General features: G+C 36.5%; 1 protein-coding gene and 1 long non-coding RNA gene across 15 annotated transcripts in view; one reads left to right on the plus strand and one right to left on the minus strand.

The window, feature by feature from the left end:
* The window catches only part of AREL1 (apoptosis resistant E3 ubiquitin protein ligase 1), a 23,914-nt gene extending 10,452 nt beyond the window's left edge, over positions 1-13,462 (plus strand). For all 13 annotated transcript variants that reach the window (XM_034418111.3, XM_034418108.3, XM_034418112.2 and 10 more), the window contains 15 exons: positions 419-588; positions 668-848; positions 1,974-2,221; positions 2,559-2,636; positions 3,042-3,183; positions 4,004-4,125; positions 4,974-5,049; positions 6,605-6,714; positions 7,028-7,207; positions 7,328-7,453; positions 7,758-7,887; positions 8,081-8,139; positions 9,985-10,074; positions 10,452-10,627; positions 10,839-13,462. In XM_034418111.3, the coding sequence (XP_034274002.1) occupies positions 419-588; positions 668-848; positions 1,974-2,221; positions 2,559-2,636; positions 3,042-3,183; positions 4,004-4,125; positions 4,974-5,049; positions 6,605-6,714; positions 7,028-7,207; positions 7,328-7,453; positions 7,758-7,887; positions 8,081-8,139; positions 9,985-10,074; positions 10,452-10,627; positions 10,839-10,941 (1,991 nt within the window). In that variant the 3' untranslated portion in view covers positions 10,942-13,462. The remainder of the gene's footprint in view (positions 1-418; positions 589-667; positions 849-1,973; positions 2,222-2,558; positions 2,637-3,041; positions 3,184-4,003; positions 4,126-4,973; positions 5,050-6,604; positions 6,715-7,027; positions 7,208-7,327; positions 7,454-7,757; positions 7,888-8,080; positions 8,140-9,984; positions 10,075-10,451; positions 10,628-10,838) is intronic.
* The window catches only part of LOC148116413 (uncharacterized), a 48,616-nt gene continuing 40,778 nt past the window's right edge, over positions 9,996-17,833 (minus strand). For both annotated transcript variants that reach the window (XR_015729026.1, XR_015729025.1), the window contains exon 3: positions 9,996-10,130. This is a non-coding gene — a long non-coding RNA (uncharacterized LOC148116413). The remainder of the gene's footprint in view (positions 10,131-17,833) is intronic.

The raw sequence follows: 17,833 nt of genomic DNA on the forward strand, positions 1-17,833 counted from the left end.
GCAAACTTAACTATAACCTGAGTCATTGTATTCACTATAGGTGTCTGGAAATAATAATTTACCCAGTTGGTCTCCTGGTACATATTCTGTCCTTAAATATTTATGGTGCATTTCACCATGAATAATTTTATCCAAGTGAAAAATTCTGCCACGTTCCAACAATCTCTTTTTTAGCGATATAAATGTGAAATTAGTTCTGTCATATGTGTTACTCCATGAAACATTGGGTTGACTCTGTGCCATAACCCAGAAATAGTGATTTCTTCACTCTGTATATTTTGGGGTGTAGAAATGTTTGTTTGTTAGCCAACACTGGTTGTTTCATTTAGTATCAATCCTATTTCTACATCATTAGATCTTTGCAAATACCCTCCTTGTATTTTTATAAGGGATTTGTGCAATGTATTTCTTATTTCAGGGATGGTAGTTCCCTCGAAAACCAAAATTGCCTGCCATTTCTCCACCCTGGTGCTGACATGTGGGCAGCCACATACTTTGCAAATAGTTCCCAGAGATGAATATGATAACCCTACTAGCAACTCAGTATCATTGATAGATGAGCACAATTACAGCCTCTTGATCCATGAAGTAAGTGAACTCTGTATATCTTCTCACATCAAACTTCAGACCATACCAATGTCTCCTAACTTGTATTTATTTTGTCTAGCTTGGCCCTCAGGAAGAAGAGCCTTCTGATGTTTTGTTTGAAAAGTCTGTGATGTCCAATCAACAGACTTGCCAAGTTTTCCTGAGACTCACCCTACTGCATAGGGGTTGTTTCCGTGCCTGCATCTCTTACCAAAACCAGCCTATTAGTAATGGAGAGTTTGACATAATAGTTCTCAGTGGTAAGTGAATTGTTTTTTATATTTTGTGTATAGAATTTCAACCTGGTATGTAGTCTTCAAAACAACATTGTGCACTTCATACTACAGTTAAAAATCTGGGTTTCTCAAATCTAATCCTTGTATTCTGCTTTTTGGCATCTCATTATCTTGTGTCCTGTTATAAGCATCTTAAACTGAAAATAGCAATGTCATTATTTCCTTGCTTGTTTTTTGAAATTGTTAATAGTAAAGAAAGATATTTTAAATAAAAACATTATAGACTTTGATGCGTGCATTCCTTGAATAAATAATTTAATTTTATATACATAAAGTGTTTTGGAATTTATAGTAGATATGCAATCTCAGCATATGAAATCTGAAGAAAAGTTGGCAAATTATAAATGAACCATTCCAGCACATAGTTTACTGGTTTAAAAAATTATTTATAGTAGAAAAGCAATAGGCTTGAGGAATTTCCATGTCATTTCCCTCTTCTGCTTCTCTGAATCCATCTTCCAAAATATTGAAATGTACACATATGTTCAATTGATAATTAAAATGTAATATATTTGGGCTGCAAATATTTGCAATGCCCCATAGTTATTTCTGGATGTTTTATTCCTGCCCCATTCGTCATGGAATGGCAAGATTTAAAAGAGAAAATGACTGGAAGAATCAGAAGTAGTGGGCATAGCCTGTCACTCGACTCACATTAAAATTAACCCACTCAAAAAGTGCTATTGAGCATTAAGCCTCAATGAAATAATCTTGCATACACATGTGCCTTCAGATCAGTATTGACTCCTAGTGACTGCCTAAACAAATCTCTGCAAGGTTTTTTTCTAAGATTTTCAGGGGTGCTTTGCTTCCTGTTTCCTAGAGTTCCAAGAGAAGGATTGGCTCATGGTTACTCAGGTGGCTTTGTCCCTAAGGCAGGACTAGAACTGGTCTCCCAGTTTCTAGCCTGATGCCTTAACCACTAGACCAAACTGGCTCTCTACGAAATATCCTAATCATTAAGAATAAAACAAATGCACGGCAAAATAATATTTTGGATCCACAACATTTTAAAAACCCAGCTGAATAACTTGTGTTTCTATTCTGAGCTTTGCCTTGTGTTATACTTCATACCTGTCTGTCCTGCAGAGGATGAAAAGAACATCGTAGAGCGTAATGTTTCTACCTCAGGGGTCAGTATCTACTTTGAAGCCTACCTGTATAATGCTAATAGCTATACCAACACTCAGTGGCATCTTCCACCCCTGAATTTGGGCTCCTTTCAGCGACGACTTTCCACTGCTACTGAGGATGAGGATGAAGACTCTCCTTCTGATAGCCCAACCCCTGAAAAACTGAAGAAACCCAAAAAAGTTTATTGCTATGTTTCACCTAAAGTAAGAATACTTCTTTTATCAGTTTTCCATTCAGGCAATAACTACGTTTGCACAGTTCTCATTGTCACTGTTTGGTATATTTCTAATTAGCAGTCCTCTTCTAGAATGGTCTCAATGTGATGGTTATGAGGACAGTTGTATTGTGCTCCAGAGCTTTTCTACAAGGTGACAGAAATGTTTGTGTTGCTATGGCTCATCTCTATGTTAGTCACAAATCTGAATTGTGGCTAAAGCTTACTTTTGTTACATTAAAAAAAAAATGGATTTGTTCATTGTTGACATCTTTTCAGAATAATGCATTCATGAAAATATGATTTCTGTTTTCTTTGCCTCAAAGCAATTCTCAGTGAAAGAATTCTACTTGAAGATTATTCCTTGGCGTCTCTTTACTTTCCGAGTATGTCCTGGCACCAAAGTGAGTTTGTGGAACTCCTTGCTACGTGGTGGGGCATGTTTTGTTTTGAGAAAGTTTGTGGCATGAGGGGATTCAAATACTATATTTCATTTGCAGGCCTAAATGAGATTTTTAGTTGGCATTTTAGATTATTCTGGGGAACTTACTGTGGTGTTGTCCTGTACTACATCCTGCAACCTGTCATTCAACTTCATTTTCCTTTGTTTCCTGAGCAAACAGATTCACTCTGTGGGAAATGGAATTTATAAATCACCTTTTTTTTGCAAGCCAGTCCAGAACAAGGTGTGGGACAAGGGAATATGCATAAACACTGCTAATTGCATTTGCTTCATGTGCTGTGCTTTCTGGAGAATGATGGTTCCTTCTTCCTTCCCCTCCCCCATTTCTTGCATTTCTTGGTGTTAGTTTTCTTATCATGGGCCCGATCCTGTACACAAATTGCTGACATTGGTGGTGGATGATGGGATCCAGCCTCCTGTGGAGCTGAGCTGCAAAGAGAGGAACATCTTGGCAGCCACTTTTATTCGTTCTCTGCATAAAAATATAGGTAAAAGGAGTCAAGAGCAGAAGGCTCTACTGATTGGTGTGTAATGAATCATAAGCATTTGTGCCACTGATAGATTTTGTACCATTCATTCATTCATTCATTCATTCAATTTGCTTGCCGCCCATTTTGCTGCAACGCGAAACTTAGTGTGACATTAATTCATAAATGTGAAAGATGAGTAGAATGCTTTAACTAAAGTATGTATAAGTATAGAGCAACTATATATCTTTCTGCATACCATATAAGCTTTCCAATCCATTTGGATATTTCTTTATTTGGAGAGATTATTTATCTCTTCTCTGCAATTGTAAAAATCTTGTGCTTCCACAATGGGGAATGTAAACAGTGCTCTAATATGTGGAACGTATGTGTGTGAATATATGTTTGTGTGCATAAAAATTCAGATGGGAAAAGAGGAAAAAAAAGGGACAGAAAATTTTAATAAATAGAAATTTTATTTCCCTATTCTATAAGATAGTGCTTTTTGTCATGATTTGCTTCTCTTATATAATGAATTTTTTGAAACAGAATTTGTTACTTTAAGTACAATTATGTTTTATTTTAATATTTGTATATGTTTCAATTGTTTTAATGTTGTGAGGTTCCTGCAGTCATTTACTTGAGATGGGCAGCTATATAAATCAAATAAATAAATACAATTATGCATGATCTGCTGTAGGTTATCTGTAATATATTTCAGAGATAAAGCAAAACTGTTAGTTTAAGGTTGTTATGGCCGAGAAATCTCTTATTGTACACTAAAAATGTTCATGGGGACTTTGAAAAGTTCCAGATATGATTCTGGGCCTATTCATTTCAGGAGGCTCAGAGACTTTTCAAGACAAAGTCAACTTCTTCCAGAGAGAATTACGTCAGGTGCATATGAAGAAACCTCATTCCAAAATTTCTTTGAAAGTTAGCCGCCTTAATCTTCTGGATTCAGTGAGTATGTCTAATGTAGAAGTGTTGGAAAATACTTATTCTAGAGTAGGAATAACAACAATATATAATTCAAAATATATTACCCTTTAGGATACAAATTCTTTTTTAAAATATATAATTATATTAAAAGTTTTAAAAATAAAAGTAAAAAGTAATACAAACTAATAGAAAGTAGGGAAGAAAAAAGAAAAAGAAAGAAATCAAAGAGAAAGATAAAAGTGTAAGAAAGAAAGAAACAATAAAAAACTAGGAAAAAAGATACAAAGAAATGACTTGTTTTTACAGCAGTTATAAGTACAAATATAAATTTACCTCCTTTTCTAAAGTTGCATCGTGACTGTTTTCTATAATCTATCTAATCATATAAGTTCATTTTTTTCTGTTTTACACAAATTCTGTACACAATTCTATTTCAAAACCAGTCTTACAATGTTCATTATCACAAAACTGTTGTCTACTTTAAATTTTGCTAAATAAAAAAACCCATTGGCAACTATATCCGTCTGCCTCCAATTGTTCTCTTGATTTTATTTTGTATTCTCCTTGATAAAAATCTCCTCGCAATAAGTTAGGCAATTGTGTTTGCCTATTATTTCTTTTCTATAAAATGTTCTTGGGCTGAGAACCACAAAGTTGTTAGGACCCCACCTGGATTGTATCTCTTCTATATACTTAAAGTGGTACATCTAACATAAAGTCCACATTAACTTTGACATTATCATGTCACAACTGTCCATGCCATCCAAATCTCAGGATGTGCTCTTCTATTTCCAAAAGCCATACATTGACAGTATTTATAGATGAAATATCAGATTTCATGCTATGTCTTGATTTTATTTTACTCATAGACTCTGAAAGCCACACGGAATTTTTCTGTTTCTGATTGGAGCAAAAATTTTGAAGTGACTTTTCAGGATGAAGAAGGTATGTTAATTTGTTGAGATATTGAAGAAAGCAAAGTCTGTCTGTTTTGGCTTTCTGCAATGCAGTTATTTATTTTATTTTATTATTTATTTCATATATAGAGGGAGGGAGGGAGGGGAACTGTTGTTAATTGATCAAATACCTCCACTGTGATGGATCCCCATTGGGGCCCCAAGCTAACTGGCAGAGCCAGGTCTTTAGGCTCTTAAAAAAGCTCAGGAGGATTGGAGCTGGGCTCACAGTGTTCCACAGGGCTGGAGCAATAGCAGAAAAAGCCCTTTTCCTGGACCCTACTAGCCAGAATAATCAGGCTGACAGGATAACATCATGCCTCCTCTGCTGGTATGGGTGGGAGAGGCAATGGGATGAGATAGTTCCTCAAGTAGTCTGGACCCATGCCAAAATCTTAAATTGCACCTGGAAATAGACTGGCAGCCAATGCAACTTGCAAAGCAGTGGTATTACATGGGCCATTCTTTGGGCCCCAAGAACTACCCGCACCATTGCATTCTGCACTAGTTGTAGCTTCCAAATGCTCTTTAAGGGTAGCCCCATGTAGAGCACATTACAACAGTCCAACCGTGAGATGAATAGGGCCTGAATGACTGACAAAAGCCAAAACATCTATAGATTTCATTATACAGTATATATCAAACATTTTTGGATGTACTCTCCAATATAAACAATTCTTATTTTACAAATAAAACAATATTTGAGTATCTCAAAGGTGCTTTTCCAAAAGGCAACTGGACTTTCTTGCTTTCTTCCTTGAAAACATTTCACTTCTCATCCAAGAATCTTCTTCAGTTGTCACCTTTGCGACAACCATGACTTGGATGATTGAGAATTTCCATAGACAATATTTGGGTACATTAAAAATTGCCCATTAAATCATACCCAAAGTATGATGCTGAATAAAATAATCATCTAAGTTTCTTTAATCTAATTACATGAATCTTTTTGCTACGTTCATTGAATGTGGAGGATATAGAATAATATTCTCTTCATGCCACACTCTCTGAGGAACACAACAGAAAATTTCATATTGGCTTTCCCAGTCTCTGAAACTCTGTGTCATGGAAGGCTAGACTAGCTCTATTGCCCTTCTACCTGCATGAAAAGAAAATTGTTACTAAAACAGATGTTTGGTGAGTCAACTGACCTGTTACTGAAATAGATTTTAATTTGACATTTGGTTTTTTTAATGAATTTGGTGTGAAAAATTTATTTACAACTATGTTATTTCATTTATTTCAATGAAAAGAACAGTTATAAACTTAAGCCCACAGTGATAAAAATTTGGAACATAATGTTACAGTTGAGCACTGTGTAATAAAAGACATCATGTTTAGAAATATATTTTTCTTTGATCACTGTATTCTTGATTGCATGTTGTTGTTAGCTGTTAGTTGCGAAGTCGTGACTGACCCATTGCGACCCCATGGACAACATTCCTCCAGGCCTAACTCTCCTCTACCATCCTCGGAGTCCCATCTAAGCTTGATTGCATAGGCTTCCCTAAGATCTACCTGATTTTTGTTTTTTTTCCTTGCAGCCTTGGATTGGGGAGGTCCTCGTAGAGAGTGGTTTGAACTGATTTGTAAAGTTTTGTTTGATACAACCAACCAACTATTTACTCGCTTCAGTGATAATAATCAAGCACTGGTGGGTATCTTTCTATTGATCATAGTGGAAATAGAGTATTTGTCTGTTTCTTCTGTTTAGAGGCTTATGACAAAACAGTTGCATATTTTTCCAAGTTCTGAGTCTTAAAATGACATTCTAATGCCCAGTTCAGACCTGGGCATTTTACAGCCCACAGGGCACATCCATCCCTTTGACTGTCCCTGTCTAGTCTGTGGCAGCAATGACGGGGCAGTGGGGCAGCATAACATTTTTAGTTTCTTATGTAAGAAACTTAATTGTCCACCTCTCCTCTACTGATTATCATTCTCATTGTGAGCTTTCTTGTTTGTAGGTACACCCCAATCCTAATCGACCTTCTTATCTAAGACTGAAGATATATGAATTTGCAGGACGCTTAGTTGGAAAATGTCTTTATGAGTCATCTCTAGGAGGAGCTTATAAGCAGTTGGTGAAAGCTCGATTCACACGATCGTTCCTGGCTCAGATCATCGGATTAAGAATGCATTACAAGGTAAAATAGCTCTTAATTTTTTCATTTTCTTTTAGAAAATAAAGGAGAGATCAAGACTTTGCACTGTGTCTTAACTTTATTTACTATCTTGTCCTTGTTTCCATTTTGTTTTTCTTTCAGTATTTTGAGACAGATGACCCAGAGTTCTATAAATCTAAAGTTTGCTTTATTCTGAATAATGATGTGAATGAAATGGAGTTAGTTTTTGCTGAGGAAAAATACAACAGAGGTGGACAGCTCGAGAAGGTGAGAAATCAGTTGTTGATAAATTATTGATCTTTTATTCTCATATTGCTGTACTATTGCTTTCTTTTTCATCATTTATTCTATGGTTCCTTTACTGTTGTTTACACTTCTTTTCATTTCTCCATTTTTATTGTTGTAAACCACCTAGAGTAGCCCCATGGTGAGATCAACAGTAAATAAATTTAACAAACAAGCAAACAAACAAGATACAATTTAGATGTCTCCCATTTAGAATGGGAAAAGGATATCATATGAAAAGATGTACTTTTTTCACCCACCAGACATTCTCTAACTTTTTTTTCAGGTAGTTGAACTGTTAACAGGGGGTGCTCAAATGCCAGTGACCAATGAGAATAAAATATTGTACCTGAATCTGCTTGCGCAGTATCGATTAGCCAATCAAGTTAGAGAAGAAGTGGAACATTTTTTGAAAGGTAATGCACAAAATATGATCTTTGAATTATTTTGTTTTGCTTTGCTTTTTTTTTTTTTTTTTGCTTTGTTGTTTCCTCCAAAGTGAATATTATTCGTTTAAAAGAAAAGAAGAAAATCAGGAAATTTGATTGGGGTTTTAATCCCCATTGCAGGTTGTTGTGGTTGTTTATCTATTATGCTGCTTTCTTTTAGGTCTCAATGAATTGGTTCCTGAAAACCTCTTGGCTATTTTTGATGAAAATGAACTTGAGGTGAGAAATTGGACTTTGCTGTCATTAAGAACAGGAGCATATTCTCAATGAAATATGAGACAGTAGAATAGTTGGTGCTGGCATCCCATTTATGAATGATTGTCTTGTTTGTATAAAATATATAACTTAACCAACATTATATTTTTGTGGCTAAGGTAAAGTTGCTCATGAACCGAGCTCCATTCTTGAATATGCTTCCTGCTTAAAAGATCTTTCCAATCTAAGATGGAGAAGGAAGTTGCAAACATAGGCTATGTGCATTTTGGAGAAATGGTGCCTTGCATTGCTTTCTAATAGTATTTTTTCATACTGTAAATTTATTCGTGTGTTTGAAATTATATTCCACAGAACCTGGGTTTCCTGAAAGACCAAGAGATTAAAAAAAAAAAAATCACTCAAATAGAGCCAGGGGCTTCCAAATTATTTTTCTAAGGTTTAAAGGTACGGGGGCAGGTTTTGCAACTTGTAAAAAATTGAAAACCCTGCCCTTGAAAATAACTTAAACATTTATTCAAATTGCCATGTACTTAATGCTTTATGGCAGAAAATCTACTGTGGTTTGGAAAGTACATATATACATATATATATATATCAATTTTCTTACTTCTTCGTAGGATTTATGTGTGTTTTTCTTCTAGCCAGGTTTTCCCTACGTAGCCAAGGTTTTTTTGTAGCTCCAGCTCAGTAGAATCTCATCTACTCGGTTCTGGGCTTTTTTCTTTTCTAACACCTAGCAAGCTCTCACTGCTAGGTGGGAGACCTAAATAGATCCATTTCTAGCTCGTTAGCTGTCATCAGTAGGCCACACCCATATCCTCCCTGTAAAGGCACAGTATCAATTTTCTTACTTCTTTGTAGGGAAAACCTGGCTAGAAGAAAAACATATATATATATATATATATTCTTACTTCTTCGTAGGGTTTATGTGTGTTTTTCCTTTAGCCAGGTTTTCCCTACGTAACCAAGGTTTTTCTGCAGCCCCAGCTCAGTAGAATCACATCCACTCGATTCTGGGCTTTTTTCCTTTCTAGCAGCTAGCAAGCTCTTCCTGCTAGGTGGGAAACCTATATAGATCTATTTCTAGCTCGTTTGCTTTCATCAGTAGGCCACACCCACATCTTATGTATCCTCCCTGTAAAGGTATAGTAGGTATAGTAAGATATAATAAGAAAATAGATACTATACCTTTACAGGGAGGATACATAAGATGTGGGTGTGGCCTACTGATGAAAGCAAACGAGTTAGAAATAGATCTATATAGGTCTCCCACCTAGCAGGAAGAGCTTGCTAGCTGCTAGAAAGGAAAAAAGCCCAGAATTGAGTGGATGTGATTCTACTGAGCTGGGGCTCATTCTTTGTGCTTTAATTCACAAATAGAAATTTTTTCCCCTGTTCTGGCCATTTGCCCTCCATCCTGCAATTTGAAAATTTGTACTGTTGAAATGTAGCAGAAAAAAGTGCAATTGGGGACTGTGTAACATAGTAACATTATGTTATTATGTTATTATAATGTAATGTTACGTTAACATTGTAATGTTAACATTATAACATTACAGTAAGGAAGAAAGTGAGATTATTAGCTTGGTCTTTATGTATACTTAAAAAAATGTTTGTAAAAGAATATTTTGTAAATTACAGATGTTTGTGAAAATGCTGAACATCCTTGTTGCTCATTGGTTGGCGTCATTATGCTATAATCATGTAGGCAATTCAACACCTGAGCTTGCTATTAAATGTTTCTATTCTTAATTCTGAGCATTTAAGGTTAACCGAATGATGTGTGGTTTGAAAGAAAAACATCAGAAGGGTTTTTCTTTTAGAAAACAATGTTTATTTTTCTTCTAGTTGCTGATGTGTGGCACAGGAGATATCAACGTCTGTGATTTCAAAGCACATGCTGTGGTAGTGGGTGGTTCATGGCACTTCCGAGAGAAGGTAGCATGAATTCCTTCCTCCATCTCAGTGTTGATGATAATAGCAATGTTGATTTTCTATGAAAAAGAGAATAATGCTTCATATATTAGGAGAGGCATAATTAAAAACATAATTATTAAACGTATAAGCTGTGTGGCTGAATTTTCTATAGATTTCATCTTTCTGTGTAAACCTAAAAATGTTCTTTAAACATGTACTTTCTTTGTAGTTGAAATATATTTGTATGATACCTTAGTTCACTTGTTAAATCATCTTCAGAATTGGCTATCTATGGCACCTAGGGGGATTATTTTGCTATAAATTTAGCAATGTACCCATCTCCTCACTTAATAATTTGGCATTCTTCTTGTTTCTCTGACCTTTACTGTAACTTCTAGGTGATGCGCTGGTTTTGGACAGTAGTGTCTAGTTTTACACAAGAGGAACTGGCTAGATTGCTGCAATTTACCACCGGTTCTTCTCAGCTGCCTCCTGGAGGATTTGCTGCACTATGTCCATCTTTCCAAATTATTGCAGCTCCAACACATAGTACACTTCCTACAGCCCATACTTGGTGAGTATCTTCTAAGAGATTCTTTGTTGTTATCTGTAGCAAACATCATTCTGATAATCAGAAGTTTTTCACTGCTAGAGTGTTTCTAGAGATTTGCAGTTGTTTATTGTACTGTGAATAGTTAAATACCTATTCTCTTGCATAGGAAAAATTGAAAGCATGGATTTCGATGTTTCACATTCTAAATTATAAACTGTGTTCTTTCTTTCAGTTTTAACCAGCTGTGCCTCCCAACTTATGATTCTTATGAAGAGGTGCACAAGATGCTGCAGCTGGCCATCAGTGAGGGCTGTGAGGGCTTTGGTATGCTCTGACACCTACCGGAGGAACCCACTACCTTCCTTAATTCTTCAGGGCAAGGCTCAGTCTTACTTCACAGATCCTTCTGTCGCCCATCCGAAAGGCAGCAGAGAGCAGAAAAAGGCACCATGTGAATTGGAACAATTCAGAGTCTTATGCTGATCACTCCTTTCTCAGCATGGCACCTGTCCATGAAATGGGGTTCCCCTGTGGAGTGAGATTGGAGTTGTATTTCATGGGCATGATCTGTCTGGGATTTCTGATGGGAGGAAGCACGCAAACCAGTGTTGCAGCTTGGTACAGGAGACGATTAGGATAGTTATATAACTTGTTAATTTGGGGAGATGACTAGATGAGTTTGGGAGCCCTGAATCCCCAGATTACAGGAAGTCTTCATATCTTTCCATGCCTTGACCTAAGTTTTCATGTAAGCAATCCCCTTTTTACTTGGATGTTACAGGAAAGCTTTTAATTTTATTAGCCACCTTGCACTGCATAATGCCACTTGTTTGTTCTGGTTGGTGAACAAGAACTCTATTACTGGAGCACAAGTGCTGATCCTTGACAGTGATTTTGGTCCTCCACCCAGTAGATGGAGGAGGAGTTGTTAAAACAATGGAAGAGTTTCCACTGATTTTTGCCAGTGAAGTTAAAGAATAGCGTAGCCTTCCAAATGCTGCAATCTCTCCTGTGGATGCTCACTAATTGATTCTGGAAATTAAGGCTCATGAGAGTTTGAGTTCAGAAACTCTGGGGAGCCTCTTGTTAGCAACCTCTGTTCAGGTAATGGTAGCAAACATTTTATTTCTTTGTCTTGAGTCAGGCAGTTAAACAAGGCAGTTATTCCAGCATTTTTCTTTTCTGTGTTCTGCATCAGAAGCATTCCATGATATTTTTAGGAGCTGATATTGAAGCTGTTTATTATTGACATGGAGGAAGTGGGCTTGCAAGGCAACACAGTGGACTACTGTTTGAACTAGAAGTGGACAGCTGTGTGAGTTGTCCTATGTTATTGATTTTTCAATTACAACACTTTTAGCACTCCCATTTCCTTGGCAATAATGAGTGGGAATTGAGGGGTCCCAGCTGGCAACTTAACCAAGTTTTGTCAACAAAGCCAAAATCTGATTGGATAATAAAGCTGAGTATTTGGTTGGCACCTAAAGTGCATTTATCTTGGTCAGAGGAGACAGATACCAATGACTAGAGATTATAGTGTCATTACCTGCTAAATAAGTCATTCTGCTACACATTGAGGCTCTAATTTTCTGGAGAAGAATAGGTATATCTTATGATACTATTTAATATTGTGGTTTACTTCTCCATCATCAATAGAATCATTTGCAAATTATAAAAAGACAGTTTGCAAATCTGCCTCATTAAATATTGATAACTTTTTCTTCGTTTGAATGTGTATTGCATTTATAAAGAAATTCAAGCCATTATTTTGCCAAAAATGTTGGACTATTGAGTATTGAAATAATTCAGGGATCCCTTCCTTGGGAGGCATTCTTAGAGACCAACACTGTATTTTTCTCCACTGGCAGCCATTTTTTCTCCTTTAAGTAATTGCTTTTTTTTAAAAAAAAAGTATGTAGGTACCATCTTGATTGTATTAAGAATAAATTCTTTGGTCAGTGCAATTAAGGCTTGTAAATGCCTTAAAACATTCATTGCCACTGCTCATCAGGGGACCAAACAAAGTCTATGCTGCATAGCTCAGCCAGGTGATGATTTAGAGGGTGGGGTGTTTCTTGATGCTGTTCCAGTCTTTTCTTTTGCTTCATTGACCTCCCAAGGGCATTCCCCGGCATGGCTGGAGGCTGGCTCTGCTACATCTTCCTCAGGAATCCTCTTTTTTCTTCTTTAGAGCTCAGTTGTTGTTTTTTAAATTGAGGATTGAGTGGCTGGATATTCAGCAGACATCTTCTGTTTGAAACCACTCTATTAATAAATGCTTTTGGCACTCTTGCCTCTTTGCAGAAGCCAAGGATTTTCTTTTTACGTAAGCAGAGTCAAAACAGTGGTAGATGCCCCTTGTTCTTAGCTAAAAATATAGTCTCAGCATTCCCTTAATTAACAGGGTCACATTTGTTCCAGTACTTTATAGTTTCAGTGCGTTTTCCTAAATCCTTGCTGCTTAATTCTTCCCTAAACCAGTTATAATACTCCAGTTCTTTTTGTGTGTCGTGATGCAGGCTGTGCTGTAACCAACTCTACTGTGTGTGCACACACATGTGAGTGCTGAATAAGTTTTATGTTTCTTTGGTCCTTGTTTGTTTCACCTAATATGGAATAATTCCAGGGATAGAGATTTAGCTTGTGATATAGGCTCCTATAGATCTCTGTCTCTTGGATTGGATACCATAGGATACCCTACATATGAGACTATCTTGCATGCTTTAATATCAAGGCCTGTTACTTTAGCTTGGTCAGGGCCAGTTCCCAGTGGCCAGTTTCAGGTAGGATTCAGCAAGATTATGTAAGTCTCTAATGTAAATAGTTTGTACAATAAATAAAATATTTGAAATATGATTTGTCTGTCACTTTTTCTAAGACAGGATGCTTTAAATAATGAAGTAGAATATGTGTGAGCAGGTGGGTAGGGAAGATACTTTCTTAGGTATTTCTTCATTCATACTTTGGTTTGCTAACATCTGTAATATAATTCTAGACCAGGGGTGTCAAACTCGCGTCGTCACATGACATATCGGGATTTTTTTCCCCTTCACTAAACTGGGCGGGGGCGGAACCAGCATGTGACACATCTGGCTCGCAGCCTGCGAGTTTGACACCCCTGTTCTGGACTTCACAAGTAAAGTAACAGCCAACCATGCATTTGTCACCCCTTCTAGGAAATGTACAAGTGCCTTGTCTGACACTGATCTAGGTTTCATTTAATTGAGTTCATATTAATTGACATCTCAACATGTACTGGATAATTTACTGTCATTATGCTAAAATTAAGTTACTTTTATGATTAAAAATGAATCTCATTTCCTTAAGATCATAACCAGAGAGATTACTATTTGTTTTAATCAGGAATGTGTAGATTGTTTAGATAATTTAACATGCAGTTGATTTTTCATAATGAAAAATGAGTTCTATTTATTTTGGAACTGTATTTGATGAAACAAAATTATCATTTTTGAGTAATAATAGTAGTATATTTTTTGTTTATTTCATTTACCAACATGTGTATGCTGCCTGATCATAAGATTCTAAGTAGTTTTCAGTAAACACAATAAAACAAATACTCATAAAAACCAAACCAATAAATGGCATTAATAAAAGCTCTTGCTATTATTGCTATTTATGCTTCAATTCAAAACATTGTTATTAAAAAATATCTAAAAATTATATCAATGTTGGATCCTAAGGACAAAAATCCACTATTTTCAAGAGGAAACAGAATGAAAATGGCATTCTTTGTGTGTTCACTATTTAGAAAAGGGCACACCATCACTTTCGTTATTAAATACCAGATGTAACCCAGTGACAATAATACCTCCCATAAATAAGGGCAGGTAGGCTACAATCTCTATCTTCAGGCTGTCTTTCCATTTCATGGATAAAGCTCATGACCTAAGTTTTGCTTTTTCATTTTCTTTATCTCCTCTGATGAAGAATCATACAAAAGTTAAGATAGCAAATTATTTTGTACCCTTTTGGTAGGTGCTGGGAATGATGTTAAACTCAGTTACAGATAAAACTGTTGGGAGTCCAACAATAGCTAATAGGGTCTATTTAAAAGTAACAATAAACTTCTACATGGGCTTTTTACAGTATTTAACACAAAAATCAGTCTCTTAAATGAGAACAAATGTGATGTGTTATAGGTAATCTTTGTTTAGTAACTGCCTCATTTAACAATCATTTGCAGCTGCAACTGATTAAAAAAGTAACGTTACAACCAATCCTTATATTTACCACCTTTGCAGGTGATAAAAGGTGAAGTAAGATGGTAAGCACAGTCACAGTTTCATTTACAACTGTTTTGCTTAATGAATGAGTTGCCATCCCAATTTTTATTGCTACTTGAGGGCCACCTGTAATGTTACAACACCGTTTGCTCTACAGACTGAATTGGGATTATAGAATAATGAGAATCTTTATGTAATAATTATGGAGCAGATTTCCTTTCCTTTCCTTTCCTGTCCTGTCCTTTCCTTCCCTTCCCTTCCCTTCCCTTCCCTTCTCCCCTCTTCCCTCTTCCCTCTTCCCCTCCCCTGCAGTTTTTTTTGTAATGTTTTCAGAAGTGCCTTGTCATTACCTCCTTCCTAGGACCAAGAGAGAGTGGCCCAAAGTCCACCCTATTGGCTTGGTGTGTCATAAGAATTGCTGCCTGGTGCCATATCCATTACATCAAATCAACTCTCTCCCATACAGGTTATGGCTGAAGAATTAGAGCTGTCGGAAGGCTTGTTTGGCTGCTTCAAAAGTTATTCCCGCTCTCTCCATGTGTATGCATTCGCATATTTTAGTGACAGTAATTGTCTGAGGATATACGTGTGTATGATGACACGATAGCTTTTAAAGCAAGAGACACAGATGCTTTATTGCTTCAAAGAGGTATTTCCACACGTGCTGTGTGAAGCAACTCTGATAAATGCCTTGCATAGCCATAATATATTATGTTTTCTTGCTTATACAGTAAAAAAAAAGGAATCGTAAATTTTACAATAAAGTTAACATTTATGGTAACCATAAAGGTTGCCAAGGCTATTTCTATTCAAACCACAGGGAAAAGATGTGGCACTGGATGTTTGATCCCTCCAAAGTTTATGCAGTTTTTACAATATATTTACTATTGCAATCCAAACTTAGGTTGTTCAAACATCCATGGCACTTCCACAGTGAATCAGATTGGAAGCATGCATTTCTCTTGGTTTTGTTTTAAAAGAGGGGGCCGTATCCAAGTATGAGTGAGTGTGGTTAAGTTGTAATATCATTTGTTTTAACAACATCTTCAACTTAGTATGATTTTTAAAAATAATAAAAAAATAAAGTGTAATGGTTGGCTTATCCTTCATTTTAACAGAAGCAAGGCATTTTCTGGCTGATGAGCAAAACTGCCTTATTTTAATAAACTGAAAAAGATATCAATCACAACTTAGAATTCAAAAGAAACTAAAGTGTGATTATAAAAACTGAAAAGAAGTCTTTGACCAGCAGTTGTGTCAAGGGCTGATCAGAAATTGTGTGAAGCTTGCTTTGGGTTATGCAGTATGCTAAAGAAGAGCTTTAGGATTACATTTAAATAGAGCTTGTGTGGAGTTGTTTGACCCTAGAGATCATTGCAATCCAAGAAGGAGATGTATTTTAGGAGTCATCTTATCAACACTTGCATGTATGTTTTCTCTGTCTAAAGCACAGCTAAACGCATGCCTTCTGAAAATAAAACGAATCTCCAAGTTGTTTAAACAACAACATTCCACAGTCTAATTTAGTAGGACAAAGTGTGTACAATAAATGTAAAAAAAGTTGGAGCTTCCACCATGTGACTTTTTGACCCTCCCTGTGGATGTCCCTGAATATGGAAATCTAGCAAGCAGTGTAAACTAATTCTGAAGATAAAATGCTACGGATCTCTGTAATTTAAGATGAGGATGAAAATAAATGCAAGTGGAACTCAGTCCTGAAGAACATAATCACAAAAGACAAACACATGTCTTGGACTTAAAGCAGTGGAAAAAAAGACATCCTGTTATGACTCAGGAAGCGTCGGTGACCTCTCTGAGGTTTTGTTCCTCATTTTGTTCCCAACTACTAAATCAGTTACAGATGGTTGGGACACTTGGAGCAATTTTCTTCCCTACAGTACTTTGCCAATGAAGAGTGTCTATGTCAGATCAAGAAAGCAATGTAGACTTAGTGAGAAACTTTTTCCCTCCCAGGATAACTATTTGATTACTTTTCCCCTAGGAGTGGCTGCTAACATACTGTTTTATAAAGTGGGTTTTAAATTTCCTCTCTTGCAAGCACTTCATCGTTCAATGTAGGTGTTGGAAGAAATGTCCATCTGGGGTCAGTTCCAAGTGGCGAAAAAGACACTGGAAACATGGAGACTGTTTAGAAAGAGGGTTTAATGGTGGACAGGATCACATGGCTTGAGATCCCAGGCAAAAAAGCACATGGGTAAGAGAGAGAGAGAGATAGAGATTTATACCCTCTGTTGGGCTTTGAATTTGAGCTTGTATTCTGGTTGTCAAGACTCCCATGGGACCATGCAGAGGCAACTCTGTAGGTTGTGTCTTGAGTCCCAAGCTTGGTTGAGCCTTGCTGGGTGATGATGTAATAAAGGGGCTTTGGGTAATTCCCATTATGGCTCTGCTTGAAGGAGGTAGATCTTAGTTATGTAGAATAGACGGGCCCAGGCCTTAATGGCCCATTAACAAAGGGGTGGGGGGTTGACTGAGTTTCTTCCTCCCTTTTAGGGGAAATATTCTGCCCTTTTAATATTTCCCAAAATATCTCATTTTCCTAGGAGAGGGATGGGTGCTAACTTCCTGCATAGGAAAATATTTAGAAGAATAAAGTTGAAGATTACCCTTTGGGTTACAGAATCCATGGTTCTAAATAATGACCTAAATTACACTAATATGCTAAGTAGATGAAAAATGAAGGACTTTTCTAATATAGTTTCAATTTCTGCTTCTCTGAATCCTCATCTTCTGCTTAATTAATTAACAAATTTAATTAATAAATAAAAATAATTTCTATTATGAAAATAGCATCACTGAGTGGTAAAGTTTGCAGGTTTTGTTAAAGCCATCCTTTAAATTAATTTAGGGGAATTATCTAAAACCAATCACAGAAAAGATCGTGAGGAGGGCTGTAAGAGGAACTGCCAGCTTTGGCATTTATCAAGGTCACATGAAATACCAGGCCTCTGGTATTTCAAAC

Source organism: Pantherophis guttatus, chromosome 1 (genome assembly GCF_059756535.1).
Source record: "Pantherophis guttatus breed Tessera chromosome 1, ASM5975653v1, whole genome shotgun sequence".
In the NCBI taxonomy this organism is placed as follows: Eukaryota; Metazoa; Chordata; class Lepidosauria; order Squamata; family Colubridae; genus Pantherophis; species Pantherophis guttatus.